We start from the raw sequence: 17,529 nt of genomic DNA, 5'->3' as shown, positions 1-17,529 counted from the left end.
TCTTTGCTAAAATAGTAAACCGACTGACTTTGTGGTGGAAAAGGCGGCCCTGAAAGCAGTGATATATTGGGCTCGGGGAAAATAGAATGTGCTTTCATTCAAAAAGTAAGAAAGGAAAAAATTGATTCAGAATGCATAAGGATTAAAAAGTTTATTGAGGAATCCCTTGAATACTGACATTCATTTATTGCAGAAAAATAGAAAATGAAAACTCAGTCCAGTCACTTTTGACGCGTGTGTTGTTACAGTTTGAGAATGTAGCTTAGCATCCCCTGGCTAAAATAAGGAGGGATAAATCTTGAAAAAGACACTTTGATTGCAGCATATTCCAAAATCTGAAATGTCCCCAGCCTTCTGTTGCCCACGGTAGAAATTATACTGTACCGTAAACATCAACATAGACGAAATGGTTTTCTTCCGAAACACTGTGAAATGCATTTTCATGAGTCAGAGGTATAAATATTAAAGTGTCCCCATATGCATTGCTACCTTTGATACTAAGTACCTACTCCCTTCACATTGTCATAACAGATGGGTGGCATTCAGGTTCACTGAACAATTTCAATTGTGATTGTTACTGGTATTTTACCAAAGAAATAAAAATACAGTGGCAAGTAGTGTTGGTTAAAATTAGTTCAACAATTGAAACTGAAAGCGCTTTTCAGTGGTTCAATTCAGTCAATAGATATTTCTGCACTGTTTCTTTTCTGAGTGAATTTCCACCAAATACTTTGCTGAACATCAATTGTAGACAATGTCTGATATTTCATAGATGTTCTTGGGAATAATTCAACCGACGTCGAATTTTGACTTGGATTTCTTCATCCTGTGGGAGGAAGTTAACAATTTAGAAAGAAGAAAATTCTATTCGTGCAAAGATATGATTTGGAATATGTTAAGAAAACAAATGCGTTCTAGCTTTTGAGATTCTCATCTCATTTTCTGAACTACTTTATCCTCATTAGGATCGCGGAGGGTGCTGGAGCCTATCCCAGCTGACATCAGGCCAGAGGCGGGGGACACCCTGAATCGGTGGCCAGCCGATCGCAGGGCACAAGGACACGGACAACCATGCACACTCACACCCATGCCTCGTGGCTAATAAGCCTACCATGCATGTATTTGGAATGTAGGCGGAAACCAGAGTACCCAGAGGAAACCCACGCGGAGAACATGCAAACTCCACACAGGTGGACGTGACCTGGATTTGAACCCAGGACCCCAGAACTGTGAGGCCGACGCGCTAACCACTCGCGCCACCGTTTGAGATTGAATTCTGAAAAGTCATTTACTAGTTCAATAGTTTATTTTAGTTATAACTGATGAACCATGGCAAAATATTTGAATTGTGATGACTATACAGCAAAAAACACAAAAGCATAATCATTTCACACTAAGATTCACACATTTATATCATCAATATATTTTTTTGCCTCAACAACCAAACAAAAATGTCAAAAATGAGTTAGCTTTGGGGTACTTTCCATGGTACTACAAATTGGATCTTCTCCTATAAGCTTTGTAATAATTTATCTTTTAATCAGCCAGCGAGATGACTTCTTTGATACATACCGTTTCAGCAGTGTCAACTGTCTCCTCTCCTTCTGTGTGGTCGCCGCCAGGCAGGAATGACTCGCTGTCAGACAGCGGGCTTTCCAAAGCTTCCTCATCATAGTCTGTCTGGTATTCTTCTGATAGTTCCTCTAAGGGCAAATGCATTTGTTTCTAAGATATTTAACAAGACTATTATGGAGAGAAGAAAAAATACCAACCTTCAACCAATGCTGTTTTAACAGGCTCAATGCGTGATACAATCTCGGCCAGATCAGTAAACGAAGCATTTGGACAAGTCACCACCTGACAGACAAAAACTTTAAGCCTCCTGATTTTTTTCCATAATATTTATATCAAACCATCCCCACCCATTAATAAGTGTTACAAGGTAAATACAGATATAAAAAAACAGCTTTTGTCACAAGCTTTGAATGCCTGGTAGATAGATTTTTTTTCAAGCAGATCATGTAAAATCATTTTCATGATTTAACTCAAAATAGATGAATATGTTCTGCTGAAAACACGACCAAAAAAACAATTACTACTAATATAGCATTAGAAGCTTGTTCACCTTTGCGTTATATGTATATAGTAAGGCTTTTTTCTTTAAAAAATCGACATAGTATAGTAAGGCTAAGAAAGTCGGAGAATAAATCTGACTTCTGATTCTTCCCCTAGTTATTGCTGTGGTCCAGTGGCAAAAATATTGGTTCAGAACTTGGTGGGAATCAGGAGTGAGTTCAATTCCACTCTTTGCAATTCACAAATTGTTTATTGAGGTAATGAAAAGGATAAATATAACTTCCAATCACTTCATTTCAGAAGTCACTGTGGTCCAGTGGCAAAGACAATGGGTCAGAACTTCAGGTGGACTCAGGTTCAAATCAGGAGTGGGTTCAATTCCACTCTTTGCAATTCTCAAATTGTTTATTGAGGTAATGAAAAGGATAAATATAACTTCCAATCACTTCATTTCAGAAGTCACTGTGGTCCAGTGGCAAAGACAATGGGTCAGAACTTCAGGTGGACTCAGGTTCAAATCAGGAGTGGGTTCAATTCCACTCTTTGCAATTCTCAAATTGTTTATTGAGGTAATGAAAAGGATAAATATAACTTCCAATCACTTCATTTCAGAAGTCACTGTGGTCCAGTGGCAAAGACAATGAGTCAGAACTTCTGGTGGACTCAAGTTCAAATCAGGAGTGAGTTCAATTCCACTCTTTGCAATTCTCAAATTGTTTATTTGGTAATGAAAAGGATAAATATAACTTCCAATCATGTATAGGCGGGCCGCCTCGTGGTGTAGTGGGTAAGTCACCTGCCTGCGACGTGGGTGTCGAGGGTTCACGTCCCGGTGTCGCCAGTCAACGACTGTATGGTGTCGGCAGTCGGCCGAAGGCCGACTGTCGAACACCACCAGGAACCCCCCCTCCCAACTGTCTTCCGGTCAGCCGAAGGCTGACCGGAAATATTGTTTTGCTGAAAAAAATGACTAAGTCTTTATTTGAATGAAAAAAGGATTACCCATTTACTGAACTACTAGTGTAGTGATTAGTCAAACGAGAGCGGGATTCGAACCCCATCTCCCACATGGCAGTCAAATCCACTAACTTGAGGTCTGTCTGACCCATTGTCTTTGCCACTGGACCACAGTGACTTCTGAAGTGAGATGATTGGAAGTTATATTTATCATTTTCATCACCTCAATAAACAATTTGAGATTTGCAAAGAGTGGACTTGAACTCACTCCAGATTTGAACTTGTGTCCAACTTCAATTTCAACCCATTGTTCTTGCCACTGGACCACAGTGTCTTCTGAAATGATGTGATTGGAAGTTATATTTATCCTTTTAATTACCTCAATAAACAATTTGAGAATTGCAGAATTGCGTCTGTACTATATTTGTATTTTTATAACAATGCTATATGCGAGCATCCTATCCTAGTGAATACTAACCTGTATGTTAGCATTAAAAAAAATTCTCACATGACTACTTTTGGTCTTGTGGAACTCCTCCTGATGTCTGTCTTTAAGCATGCTGTCCACCACATTACTGCGCTGCCAAACACCGAACAGCGTCTTCCCATGCTGGTATCCCACCTCCTGGAGCGTGTTGGCAGATCAATGTCTGATTTTTCCACCCATTCAGGAAAGAACAAGTATCAACGGAAGCCAGTTTACTTACAGCAATTTCATCGAATTTGCCAAATTCGAGTGTGCCATAGCGATCGATGGGCGGCCGGATGTACTCGCAGTAGTCACAGCCTTTCACTAATTCCAGTTGACGGACACAACAGACGTACGCAAGCCGGGTTTGGATCTCTGCCATATTAAGGACCTGGAGGTGTTGGGTTAGTTTTTTAAAAATTATTATGTGCCGTATACGCAGTCTGAATGCTAAATAAAGTGCATTTTTAAGCATATTCGTGATGCACACACCTTGACTTTTTCAGCTAGAGGGTTTAATCGGTTCCAAAGAAGCCACCAACCATTCAGGGAGTCCCCGTAATTGGTTAAATCGGTTTGATCCCGACTCCCGACATCTATAGCAATCACCACTTTGGCTCCCATGGAGCGAGCCACATCAGCTGGAAACAAACACTTTTGCATTTTAATTCATTTTGGGACACAAAGCCAAACACGAATGGAAAAAAATAAAGTAAACTAATTCATATTTAGCTCCAAAATCTTTCTGGATATACAGTAGATTTTCAGTGTAACAATGTGATCTTAATGATGATTGGTCTTACCAGGCAGATTGTTGATGTAACCCCCATCCATCAGTAGGTGTCCATCTTTTGGATCGCAGAGAGGGGGAAGGTAACCAGATAGTGACATGCTGGCTCTTACATAACGCCACAGTGAACCTGAGTGAAAATGTAGCTTTTAAACACCCATGTTTTAGAGCAAAAAGGCAGTTTTTTAGATTTACCGTCAGTGTGAACTCTCATGGAGGAAGCTGTGATATCTGTGGTAATGTTGAAGTATGGAAGCCACAAGTCCTGGCGGTGAAAGAAAGAAAAAGCAGTTGTTGATGATGGTGAAATGATTGTTTGTCCATAAGTGAAAAATGTTATCACTGATCTTTTGTAGAGTAAGAATCTCCTTAATGACAATGAAGTGGGCATACTTGAATATACCTTTATACCTCTATCTGTTTGCCTTTAAAAATGGAGCGAATCCCAGAATTAAAGGTTGCTCCGGAAAACATGGAAGTGACAGGGTAGGTCAGATCCACAATCTTCTTAAAGAGAGATGTCATATCCTAAAAAAAAAATGTTGCGGGAAGGAAAATAGTTAAGATTGTCTGGCAGAAATGTCAGCGAACAACACAAATAGCCCCAACCAAAAGAAAAATGACAAAACTTCAGTTATTATTGAGGCATTTGATTCCTAACCTACCATGGCCCATTCACGAGCCCGAACCCTCATCCGACTGTAGCTTTTCTCCTCAGCATACAGTGCTCCCATGAAGGAGCCGATGGAGGTACCGCCCACAATGTCCACGGGGATACCCGCCTCATTCAGTGCCCGAATGATGCCGACCTGAGAGCAACCCCTGAAAAGGGCATTACATGTAAAGCAAGAATACTCCCAGAGGGCAAGACCACCCTCAAGAAATAGTTATGCGACTGTGCTATTTAAATAGTTACAAAGCAAATTTTTCAAATCAATAGCAGCCATTAAAATGCAACATATTTATATGAATAATTCTTCCTAATCCAACTAAGGAGGTGGGAAATTCACTTCAGAAACTGGGACCTAGTCAAGGGTCAACTAATAAGCTATTTACGATAGTGGTTTATCTAAAGTGAACAAAAACAAGATACCATTAGTGACCAGAAGTTCAGCCTTTGTTTGTAGTATTTTGGTTGTAGACTAATAGTCTTGGATGAAAGCTAAGATTTATACCGTCCCTACCTTGTTAAAGCTTCAGGGCAAGTGGAAGCAGTGAAGAAAAACAATAGATTAGTTACAGTAGAAACAACTGGATCTGCATGATCAAATTCTTGCATCAAACAAAAAGACAAAAGCTGTACAGTCGTACCTCTACTTACGAAATTAATTGGTTACAGAACTTTTTCCGTAACTTGAAACTTTCGTAAGTAGAGGTGTACTTTATATGAAAATTCTCTAATTCATTCCACGGTCCTCACACAACTGCCAAATAAACGTTTTAAAATTGGTCAAAGTGTCCCAATTTTGTATGAAAGATGTGAGAAACTAAAATGAGAGGAAATTATAAGAAAAATGATTTATTAATGTCTTAAAATGAATATAATGGCCAAAAATCCCTGTGAAAATGTGCCCTGCACCGCTGAGACAGCCAATTGAATTGAATAGAATGCTATTAGTATTGTCGTTATATGATATAGAATGAGAGCCCAGTAGAGGGGTAGCACGTCTCTAAAGTAAGAATCAATGCATCCGCGACAATATTTTCAAAATTAAATAACGAATAAGGAAAAGCATTTACTTATGGGGGGATTTCGTAACTTGGGTCTTTTTTTGTATCTCGAGTCACTCATTTGCATATAAAAAAATTCGTAACCTAAAAATTTTGTACCTAGAGGCATTCATAAGTAGAACTATGACTGTATTAGTTTTCCCTTAAACATATAATGGTTACATTTATGTCAGTCTAGAAGTTGAGGCTGTCTAATGGTGTATAAACTGCAAAAAAAGCAGCCAAATCTGACATTTCAAATCTACCTATTTAACTTCCATTTGCAAATTTGGAAATGAAAGTTATCACCCAAACTCAACCTTTTAAGTCAGCGTCCACATTACCTGGCCCCACCTCCACCTAGCACAAGGGCGATGCTGTTTCCTGTTAGAATCCTGGCCAGGCGGGAGAAGTCGGAGTGACGATCCGGACACTTTTCAAACACGCGCTCGTAGAGCTCTCTCTGTGGTGACAAACAACCCTCTTACAAAACACGCACAGTCACATGGACCACGGGAAGTACAATGAGGAGTTGCTAAGCCTTTGTGCAAATGCCGGTGTGTAGAGTGAGCGTTCGGCCCTCGGCGTACCAGTTTAGGCAAACTCCTCTTCGAAAACACTCTGCGAGGACATGACAAGTGATGGTGCTTTGAGATCCAGCTCCGCATGTTCAACCACTCCACGGTCCCCTTGGGCGGTGGACCATCCTCCCTGTGCAGCAACACTAACTGCTTTTGGGCCCGAATGGCACTTCCCTCCAACATTTTCTCCAACTGCAGCATAGTGATGGAATACCTTTACTTTGGATCAAGAGGTGAACAGTCTGAGACTATCGGATAGAATCAACAACAGACCTCTCCCACGGTGGGCTCCTGTTCACCCAGTCCCACAATGATGATGCAATCAGCCTGGCGAATGCAGCGCTGGGTCCAAGGAGTAAGGCCTGGGTCCGATTGATAGAGGACGATGCGGTGGATGTCTTCCTGCTGGCCGAGCCAACTGGACAGACGGTACTCGTGGACACTTTGAAGGAGAGGAAGAAAATTAACGTTTCCAGCATCATCTGTAATGTAAGGGCCTTATATTGGTATCGCCTTGAGTCATTGAGGGGGGTGCCTGCACCTGTCCAAAGCAGCAGTGCCCAGGCGCTGTTTAATGATGTCGCTTGTCAGGAGTAGTGTCGGCCCTACAAAACACAAGGATAGGACATGCTTTTCTTTTGGACAGCTATTTTCAAGCTTTTGGATATCGCATGTCTAAGTCATGTATTATTTGCGTCAAATAAAGATCAGGATACAATTTCACTACTTTTACTATATGGAAACTGAGTTTTGTTAAACTGCCTGTTTATGAGTGTATTCAGAGAGGATTTAAAAAAATGTAGATGATCCTACCGATACCACTGAGTGCATGCTGCAGCTCCAAGGTGAATGCCATGAGAGGAATCTCATCGGACACAGGAAGAATGGCAACAGTGGACAAGTTGGTGGCAGGATTCCCAGCATCCCACTTACTGTTGGGGTTGTGGAGGGGGAGATTTCGACCTAGGAGTCAAATGAGTGTATTACAAAATACTCTTATCTTACTTAATCTATGGTGCCCAAAACTAGACTATTTTTTTTTAGTAATGCACCAACTGCTTGTGATCGTTTCCTGTCCCCTTGTCTTAAAAGGACTTCTAATTATATTATAATACTTACTGAAATATATGCTAAATTAGACATTCTGAATATGTAATTATTTAATTTCCACAAGCTAATGAAGTGTTAACCCATTTCAAAACTTACCAGTCAGAGGGCCATTGACCTGCTGCATATTCCCCAAGATCTTCTGTCCCAGCAAATGAATTAGCCGAGTGACGACCTGCGGAAACCTCCTCTTAATGGAGTTGAGAGCTCCTTCAGGTAGCTTGGCCAGCTCAGAGTCCCTCACAGCGTGGACCGTGGTAGCTCGGTTCATGTGGGTCAGGGCCTCAACCTAGAGACCACTTATTGTCAGCTTTAATTCTCAAACAATCTAGTGACGGAGCACTCACCACACCAATCAGGTCCCCGCGGCCATACTCTCCGGCCAGCTCCTTTTTGCCATTGTCCATTGCTATGACTGATCGTAAGCGGCCACTGAGAACGATGAAGGTGCTGTCGGACTTGTCTCCCTGTCTATGTCCAATCAGAAAATAGAGCATTTATCGTTGCGCTGCCCACTTTTAACACTTAAGATTTTTTTTATTGACGCATATCAACATAGTGGAAATGTACAATGCATTGTGTTCTCCATGTGTCAGTCATCCATTATTCGTACTGCTGATCCACCAAATACTTATTTATTTAAATACATATACTCTGACATTCTAAAATGTTATCCTAGATGCTACATGGTGTGAAGCCTTTGGTGAGCCAGTACTGTTTGGTCTCACAATAACATAATTAAATACCAATTCAATGGCTGAAGCGCAATATTTTATAGCAGTCGATCACTGTCTTCAAAAAATACCTGTAAACAGCCCGGCCAGCCTCCAAAGCCATCCAGTCCAAGGCGAAATCAATCTGCCTGACAAAAGGGGACACCCTCCTCACAACAGTGTGGGCTACATTCAATACCATTCTGGGCTCTTCACGCATTATCCTGCAAACAAAAGTTCAAAATTAATTTGATTCATTTACTTTTTTAAGGGGGTTGTTCATAACTTTAGGATCTTACTCGTAAAAATGAGCCTTCGATATGGAGAGAAAAGTACAATCTTTGTGAGCACGTGCGGTGAAGATGAGGGGTTCGCCCGTGAGTACAGCCAAGTGTCCCACCATCTCTCCCGGGTGGGTCACAAAAAGCAGCGTCTCGTCTTCACGGTCAATCATGCGCTGGTAAACATGGAGTGAACCCGAGATGACAAATGCCACGCTCACATCCTGCAAGGTAAGAGAAACCAAGTAAGATAAAAAGATTCCATCCCTATCAGACACTTTGGGCGAGACTGCAAAAAAAAAAAGAACACGGTATTCTATAAAGAGCCTTCGTTATTTATTATAAAACAGTCTTGAGCTGACAACCTGGTCTCCTTGATGGGCCACGACTGAATTGGCTTTAACCTGGCGAAAAGTCACCCTACCCTCCAGTAGACTGGGATCCTGTGGAAAAGAAGAAGAGAACAAAAAAATGGTGTCCTATTAAATCATCTTCAAAATGTTAAAGGTTCTGTAAGGTTATTTTGATTTTTTTTATTTGATTTTTGAAATACATGATCAGTTTGAAAATAACTGGTGAAAACATTCGGGCAAGCTGTATCTCATTATTATTTATTATCCACGAGCGTTACTGAAAAATTATATGTAAATGTACCTTGAGCTGGATGACCTGCAGTAAGTCCTTTTTGGCAGCTTGGAAAATTGCATTGACTTTATCATAGCGGTCATTTCCTGTTCCAAGCTCACTGTAATGGTAAACTGCAGAAGGAGACTGCTGCATTGTCACCGTCTTCTTTAAAATAGACTGCAAATGACCCACATTTTGAATTAATTTTGAAAAGGTGGCTTTTAATATCAGTTTATCTGATTACAGCATGCTCTTGTTGACGTTCCTGTATACTCAAAAGAAATAAACAGTACCTTTACCGGACCACTGGCCACAGTATCCTCAGTAGCAACTCTAGCCCGTTCAGAAACTCTCATGAGATCCACTGACATTTGACCTATATGAAAAACATACAGTACCGTCTTTTTCGGACTATAAGTCGCACCAGCCAAGGTATATATTACTATTGGGCAGGTACTTTCACAAAGAAAAATTGTAACGTTTTTCATGCAAAAATTGACTTTTTTTTTTACAGATTTCTAATTGTTAGTTGAAGCCTCACAATTTATGGTGCATGAGACTTTCAACATTGTACTAGAATATATCCCACATATATGTTTTCCCGTAAATTATTTCAACCAACCAAAAGCAGAACAGCGTTGTACTATAGTAGAAAAGAATGAATGTGATATTACCAGTAACAGCCATTGGGGTGGACTGCGAGCGAGGTTTCTTATATACTGAACTGGAATTTTCAGAAAAGATTGCCTTTTCTTTTGTTTAAAAAAAAGAAAAGAAAATTATTAGATAATATTACATCCTGACATTAACAATAATATTTTCTAAAACAAAAAAATCAATATTTTCTGACCTGGGTCTGGTTTTTCAGACACTAATTCATCATATTGTGAAGGCTGCCTGTGGAAACCTCGATGTGGATGAACCTCCCCTAAAACCTGAGCCACTGAAACCAAGGAGATGGCTTGACTTTCCTAAAACAATTGAAAGTTGTTAAAAGAGCCCTCTGTATACAAAGGGAAGTTTTTGCATTTCCTAATTTGTACTGGATACAAGAAAACACACTCCTACATATGCAAAAACAACAACAACAACAAAAATGTCCTGCTCTGATAATTAAATACTCTAAAAATAGAGTCTGGTATATTTGCAGCTTTAAATACAATGACAAGACGTTGAGCAATTGGATAAAGTAGTACCGTGTTGAAGAGCTCAGTAGTGAGGCCAAGGTAGTTGTGTAAGGCAAGGAAGGTCACTCTCTGAAGACGCACCATAATTATCTACAGGTGGGAGAAGAGTGTTGTAACATTTTTTTGTCAAGACCTGTCAATGTATTATTTGTAGATCCCAAAACGATTGAAATAAAGCTCGCTTTACCTGAATGACACGGACCAGAGTTTCGGGATATTTGTCGAAGACGGATTGAAATGCTGCCGCTGGAAGACGGAGGACAGTGGAGGGGACGGCAGCTCTTGCAGAGACTGTCTTGTATGGAGATGGATAGCCCTTAAAGAACACAAGATCGTGAATTAGTGTTTCCCAAATGACAATACAAAAGAGCTGTGTAAAAAAAAAATCCTTCTCAAATGGTAAAAATAACAAATGGTACTATAACAACAACATAAAAAACCTGAAATGTCTATAACTTGTACATCAAATAAACCTAAGCTTTATCATGAAGGTGACGACAGACTAATGCTTACAGTGATAACATCTAAAATACTGAGCAAACTGTGGACACTATCTCCTTGTAAAACCTCCTTCACCACAGCATCTGTACCATCCTGCTTGCAAAAACACACACAAAACACACGGTCATGTCATAAACAACGTTATTGGCAAAAAGCAAATCAGCCACTCTCCCGTGGTCTTACACTCTCGCGGGTGCACAGTTCTAGGCGTCCATCTTGAACAACATAAATGCTGTCATCAGTATCACCTGGGCGGAATAGCGCCTCCCCCTGATGCAGCTGGATCAGCACCATGTGGCGACATAGTTCAAGAAACAGAGGTTTCTCAAAGTGCCCCAGCACCCTACGGAAAACAAGCATTCACTATAATCTTTGTCTTTGGACGGACTGTATGTATATCTCCAAATTTAAAATGCTTATCCTACTTACCTGACATTTTTAAGCATGTACAGGACTTCAGATGGGAGGTGAGAGTTTTGCACATCAAATTCTGTCAAGTCTGCCTCTAACAGACAAGGAGGTGGCTCTTTAGGCTGCAAGGAGGGGGGCTCCCCCCGGATACGGAGGATCCTAAATCAGGGGCACACACAAACACGGCTATGACTCTTGATAGGTAGGAATTATTCCAGAAACGAATCTTATTCCACTTTAGTGATGTCTCTTCAAAATAAAAATCTAAATGGGTTTATTTAATCTGTGGCAGAATTTCTCCCACACAGGGACACTGAACTTTTCCAACAAGAGCCGTATGCCAGGAAAAAAAATAATTTTTAAAAAATGTTCTTACGTAATAACATAATGTGCATCTATGGACAATATTCATGTGGTCTCCGTGATATGTAAAGAAATATATAACCCTCACCAACAAAATAAATAAATAAATAACAATCCAACGTGACTTACTTGCGAGCTATTGACAGGACTTTGGTCCTTTTACGCACTCTCTGGCGGGAAGTGGAGTTGGAGGGGGTGCTGGTGGGAGAGGACAATGTCTGGACCTTTAAACAATAAGAAAAAAGTATATATATAAACATACCAAGAACCATGTATAGTAACCCTTGTTTCATTGAAAAAAAATGATCATGTATAGTAAGGCTTTTTTTGTCATGAAAATGACCATGTATAGTAAGGCCTTTTTGTGTGAGAAAAAAATGACATGGTAAAGTAAGACTTTTTTTGTTATGAAAATGACCATGTATAGTAAGGCTTTTTTGTGTAAAAAAAAATGACATTGTAAAGTAAGGCTTTTTTACGGTAAAGAATGACGATGTATAGTAAGGCTTTTTTTGTTAAACAAATGACCATGTAAAGTAGGGCTTGTTGGTTAAAAATGATCATGTATAGTCAGTCAGGCTTTTTTTACGTAAAAAAACACATGAAGTCACGCTTTCTTTAAAAAAAAATCCACACAAACTCTACATAAAAGGGTGGAATGTGGGATTGTGCCCCAATCCCAAAGTGAACAAATAAGACACAACCACTCAGCTTGCAGAGACTCCGGTGCATGTTTAGTAAGGCTCTTTTTCATTAAAAAATGACCATGAATTGTAAGGCTTTTTTTCCGTAAAAAATGACCATATAGTAAGGCTTTTTTTCATGAAAAATAACCATGTATAGTAAGGCTTTTTTTCATAAAAAAATGACCATGTATAGTAAGGCCTTTTTTTGTGAAAAAATGACTATGCATAATTAGGCGTTTTTTTTCCGTAAAAAAATACCATGTATCGGGACAACTAGGGAATTTATAGTAAGGCTCTTTTTTGTCAATAAAAAATACCATGTATAGTAATGCTTTTTCTGTTAAAACAATGACCATGTATAGTAAAGCTTTTTGTTAAGAAAATGAGCACGTATAGTAAGGCTTTTTTGTTCAAAAATGACAATGTAGAGTACGTATTTTTTCATGAAAAAAAGCTTTTTTTTAAAACAAAATCAAAAAAGACCATGGATAGTAAGGCTTTTTGTCAATAAAATGACTCTGTATAGTAAGATTTTTTTTGTGAAAAAATGACCATGTAAAGTAAGGATTTTTTTCGCTAAAATGACCATGTATAGCAAGGCTTTTTTAGTTTAAAAAATGACCATGCATAGTAAGTCTTTTTTGTGAAAAATTGACCTTGTATAGTAAGGCGTTTTTTTGTGAAAAATTGACCAGGTATAGTAAGACTTTTTTTGTGAAAAATTGACCACATATAGCAAGGCATTTTATTCGTTTAAAAAATGACTACGTATAGTAAGGATTTTTTTCGTTAAAAAATACTATGTATAGTAAGCCTTTTTTCGTGAAAAAATGACCATATATAGTAAGGCTTTTTTTCATTAAAAATGACCATGTATAGTAAGGCTTTTTTTCATAAAAATGACCATGTATAGTAAGGTTTTTTTCCGTAAAAAAATGACTATGCATAATAGCGTTTTTTTTTTCGTAAAAAAAGACCATGTATAGGAAGGCTATTTTGGTTGAAAAAATGACAATATACAATAAGTCTTTTAACATTAAAAATGACCACATAAAGTCATGCTTTTTTCTTATAAAAAAACATACAGACTCCAAATAAGAATGTCAGAATGTGGAATTGTACCCCCAATCCCAAAATTGGGTGAAGAAGACATTAACCATTCAACCACTCAGCTAGCAGAGCGACCAGGGTATGTATAGGAAGGTTTTTTTGTCAAAAAAGGACCATGTATAGTATGGCTTTTTTGTTTAAAATGACCATGTATAGTAAGGCGTTTTTAAAGTTAAAAATGACCATGTAAAGTCACGCTTTTTTCTTTTAAAAAAACACTCAAACTCCACATAAGAATTTCTAATCTAAGATAATGATAAAAGCCCACATTTATTCAAGAGGCAACCAGTCATCAACAAATATACTAACCTTTCTTATTATCTTTCGGCCGTAGAACATAACCTTGTCTCTTTTTCGGAAACGGTAATGTGTGATCCCAGCCTGCTCCTCTAAAACACACAGGCATTTTTTCTTTACGAACGTAACAGTTTTATGAGGTCTCCTCCCAATATTTGTGCTGTACTCCTGCACCGCATGCCGAATATCCACACCCAAGTTATTTAGATTAGCAGCACAAAACTTTTTACCCAATGAGTATTTCCTTTCTTGTTCTCCATTTCATAGATATAAAACTCGAATCGACCACTTGGCTTTTGAACATTTCAAGGGGAGCTCCTGACCATTAAATATCTCAAATCCGACATTGAATGAATGACGTTATATTCCTGACGAAATTTAAATAAACACTGAAAAGGAGACTAAGTATATGTACTGACTTGACAACCTGTATCTTCTGTAGAGAAGGAACACGACACCTCCCAGAAGGGACACAACTGTGACAGCTCCAATAAGAATAGCTGTCCACTGGAAGAAAACAAAGTGACAAATTGAACAACTTGTGTGTACCATCATAATAAAGTACTTCTGCATCAAAATAAGTAAAGTGAAAGTTAATTTAGACAGCAACACAACTTCCATGAACTACTATAACACTCTTCGTGTGTTTTTACCATGTTGGCTTCCGTTCGTTCCTCTATAAACTGTTGCATCTTGGCCTTGATCTCATTTCCAAATGGGGCCAAGTTCTGAAAGAAAAGAAATGAAGTAAAGATTTCATAGGGTATAACATTCAGAAGGCAACGTGGCATACTTTTTTCATCATAATTAATAGCAAAAGCCAGAACGACATGCTTGTTCACAGACTTTGGCAAAAATTGAACATGCAGTGACGGATCTACCTGATATAGTATACTGCAACTATCTTGTTCCTCTTCTTCTCCCATGGCTGACTGAGGTTTAGACGGCAATCTAAGCAGCCAAGCCCTAGGTGTGGCAAAATTGGGAAACATAAGGATCGGGAGTCATAATTAGACTGTATTTGAAAAGATGATTGCGGTGTGTAGAAAGATGGACCATAATCGGGATCACCTGATTCATGTAAACAATCCAATGTAGGTGAAAGATCTCATGCCCTAAGCAAAAGTTTCACCCATTAGATCTGCCTTGAGTCAGTAACTTGAAACGGCAGCCTACTCCACACGCTTTAGTGCTCTTTCCAGTAATCACTCCCAAAGGGGTCAAAGGGCAGGCAATATATTTACGAACAAATATTGCTTACCCGGTCATCATCTCGTCTAAATCCATTTCAAAACTTATATTACATTCGTGGTGTCATGTGTCCTCTGCATTTATGCAATTTCCAGGGGAAGCAGAGGCAGTTTGGAGGTAGTACTTTATTCTGTGGTACTACTGAATTCAAAATGGCATACAAATATGATATGCAATTAAGTTCATTGTTGATCATTACAGGAGAGTGCATTTGCGCAATACACAAATAACTTTAAAAAACGGACGTGCGTTATTTTACTTTTTTTTTTTTACCTGTGCGCAAATAGGACATTAAGGAATTTGGAAATAAGTAAAATACTTTGCCTGGTGGGGCTAACGCTTCATAAAGTACGGTCAATGTCTCAAAATTACTCACTCACTCTTTGGATGCAGAACGAAATTTAATACACTTTATGGATTAAGAGCGAGGTTCAAACAACCCACGGGCATGATCAATATGCAAGACATGCAAATATACCTTGCAATTAAAGTTGGACAAGTTATTTTCTCACCTTCCAGTTTCCGCTTTATTCAATGCATGTCTGCAATAACAACGTGAAGAGGGGTCGCTGGTAACAGCTGGAATGTCCTGTCATGCCTTCCAAGATAAAACCAATATTTCCAAACACGTATCATTTGAAGTGACATTTATGTTTCACAGCCTCATTAACAATCTCTAAGTAGAGTATAGGTAATTAAAAGACAGAAAATTCAATTTTATTTGTGTACGCATGATAAAACTTTCAAATTGAGTTTCTTCTCTTACTGAAATAATATCCTTTGCATTATTTTGAAAATTGAAATGGCGGAGGTAGCGGTTTATCAATTGTTCCGGTTGTGGCACCAGTATCACGGAATCCGATTGGTGAATACTGTTGCCTTTCTAGCCAATCGACGGAGGTTTTTGTTTGGTAGCCTTACATATTATTTTCCTTGCAACGCTTTTTCAAGGTGAGATGGGTCGATTGTTGTTGATACTTGCTCGCAAATATTTACAGTATTAAGACAACAGTGTTTATATATCCTTTTTCTGTGTACTGTAAGTGACATTTATAATTAAAGACAATGATCAGTACACATCCAGTAGCTTTAGCGCACAAGCTAGCCTGCCAAGGACGGCAGATTACCCAAAACAGAATTTTGTTTTGTACAGTAAGAACTGCTCAAGTTTAGATATATAGTCAACACACCCTCCATTTGTGGTAAAATAATATAGTTAACCATATTCTTAGGACACATTTGTTTCATTGTGTGCCTTCAGAATTTTTCCCAAGTCAAATGGATGCTCTATTGGAAATAAAATGTCAACTTGTATTGGTTGCCTTTGACGGAGATAGACATACAATCCATTTCAACAGGCTTACAATATATGATGTCCAATCTATTACAACTAGGAAGGCTGGCAATGAACAATAACCATCTATTGCCGGCTTTGGAAGCCAATAAAAACTTGGAAAACACTTGATCTATGTGCCCAAATGATTGATTTCTATTTCCTAGGTTTGCTGTGGAGTATTCTGTTGTGACACGATGGGAGTATTGTCCACGCTTATAAGGGGCTTTAGAAGAGGAGCAGACAGAATGTCAGAATTCACCAGCAAGCGAGGTTCAAGGACTCACAATAAAGGCAGAGGTGCAAGACCAACTGGAATGCAACTCTCTAGCCGAAAGTTTGTGGCAGTAAAGGCTATGATTCCAGAGTTTGTGGTACCTAATCTGGACGGTTTTAAACTAAAACCCTATGTATCATACCGCTGCCCAGAAGGAACGGATCCACCAGTGACTGCCGAGAGTCTGTTTGCTGAGGTGGTGGCTCCTCAGATCAAGAAGGACTTTGATGAAGGCATTTTTGATAAAGACAACCTGGAAAAATATGGATTTGAATCCACACAAGATGGGAAGTTGTTTAAATTGTATCCAAAGAACTATGTGCGTTGAAATACTTTTTTGTTTATCTGAGAAGACTTGAATAAAGTGGATGCCTAACCGATCTTTTGCCATTATAGTCTGCTGCAACTAGGAGTCAAATCTTTTTACTGTCATGTTTTTCTTCAACAAAGTACAATAAAACGTGAAACACTGAAATGAAAGCAGCCCGCTATGGTCATTGTAATACCGCATAGGCCTCCTGACTCTGCTGTATTTGTAATTTTCTTTTTCAAGTCACGATCACTGATCTTGTGCACAATTCAAATCTTCAGATCGAACAAATTTGAAAAAAACTATCCATATAACCAGCAAAAGTAACATCCATCGAACTATAAATGAATATATAAGTAAGCCAATTGAAACCATCAAGCTGAAATCCATTTGCCTTTTGAGGATTACTAGTTAAATCTAGATACTTTTCTTTGTGGGTTCTTCAACGTTTTTTTTCTTTCAAAGTTGAGAAATGGAATGATTAAACGTTTG

General features: G+C 38.8%; 2 protein-coding genes across 3 annotated transcripts; one reads left to right on the top strand and one right to left on the bottom strand.

The window, feature by feature from the left end:
* Nucleotides 1-136: 136 nt before the first annotated feature.
* Nucleotides 137-15,759, bottom strand: pnpla7b (patatin-like phospholipase domain containing 7b). The gene is made up of 35 exons (XM_077601186.1): nt 15,630-15,759; nt 14,748-14,832; nt 14,520-14,594; nt 14,286-14,373; nt 13,879-13,958; nt 11,903-11,997; nt 11,429-11,569; nt 11,183-11,342; nt 11,012-11,092; nt 10,686-10,814; nt 10,508-10,588; nt 10,162-10,282; nt 9,986-10,063; nt 9,605-9,687; nt 9,339-9,488; nt 9,050-9,127; nt 8,703-8,908; nt 8,496-8,627; nt 8,038-8,161; nt 7,790-7,979; nt 7,397-7,546; nt 7,125-7,188; nt 6,857-7,025; nt 6,593-6,775; nt 6,347-6,465; nt 4,958-5,114; nt 4,704-4,820; nt 4,488-4,557; nt 4,306-4,422; nt 3,995-4,143; nt 3,741-3,893; nt 3,542-3,658; nt 1,773-1,857; nt 1,573-1,703; nt 137-826 (listed from the first exon to the last, which is right to left on the bottom strand). The coding sequence occupies exons 2-35, from the start codon at nt 14,790-14,792 to the stop codon at nt 767-769; spliced, it is 3,978 nt and encodes a 1,325-aa protein (XP_077457312.1). The 5' UTR covers nt 14,793-14,832; nt 15,630-15,759; the 3' UTR covers nt 137-766.
* Nucleotides 15,760-15,931: 172 nt separating this feature from the next.
* Nucleotides 15,932-17,207, top strand: mrpl41 (mitochondrial ribosomal protein L41). 2 transcript variants are annotated; one of them, XM_077600790.1, is made up of 2 exons: nt 15,932-16,068; nt 16,618-17,207. In XM_077600790.1, the coding sequence occupies exon 2, from the start codon at nt 16,648-16,650 to the stop codon at nt 17,053-17,055; it is 408 nt and encodes a 135-aa protein (XP_077456916.1). In that variant the 5' UTR covers nt 15,932-16,068; nt 16,618-16,647; the 3' UTR covers nt 17,056-17,207. The 2 variants fall into 2 exon arrangements, with proteins under 2 accessions (XP_077456916.1, XP_077456917.1); XM_077600791.1 differs by having other exon boundaries at nt 16,066-16,156.
* Nucleotides 17,208-17,529: the final 322 nt, after the last annotated feature.

The sequence above is a fragment of the Stigmatopora argus genome, chromosome 5 (genome assembly GCF_051989625.1).
Source record: "Stigmatopora argus isolate UIUO_Sarg chromosome 5, RoL_Sarg_1.0, whole genome shotgun sequence".
In the NCBI taxonomy this organism is placed as follows: domain Eukaryota; kingdom Metazoa; phylum Chordata; class Actinopteri; order Syngnathiformes; family Syngnathidae; genus Stigmatopora; species Stigmatopora argus.
Note: the sequence above shows the minus strand (reverse complement) of the source record. Positions and strands in the feature narration are given on the sequence as shown.

Coding starts and splice junctions, on each gene's coding strand:
- mrpl41 (XM_077600790.1), top strand. CDS start 16,648: ATGGGAGTATTGTCCACGCTTATAAGGGGCTTTAGAAGAGGAGCAGAC.
- pnpla7b (XM_077601186.1), bottom strand. CDS start 14,792: ATGGGAGAAGAAGAGGAACAAGATAGTTGCAGTATACTATATCAG. Junction 4,821..4,957: donor GGGCTCGTGAATGGGCCATG/GTAGGTTAGGAA, acceptor TTTTTTTTTTAG/GATATGACATCTCTCTTTAA. Junction 3,659..3,740: donor GCAAATTCGATGAAATTGCT/GTAAGTAAACTG, acceptor AACACGCTCCAG/GAGGTGGGATACCAGCATGG.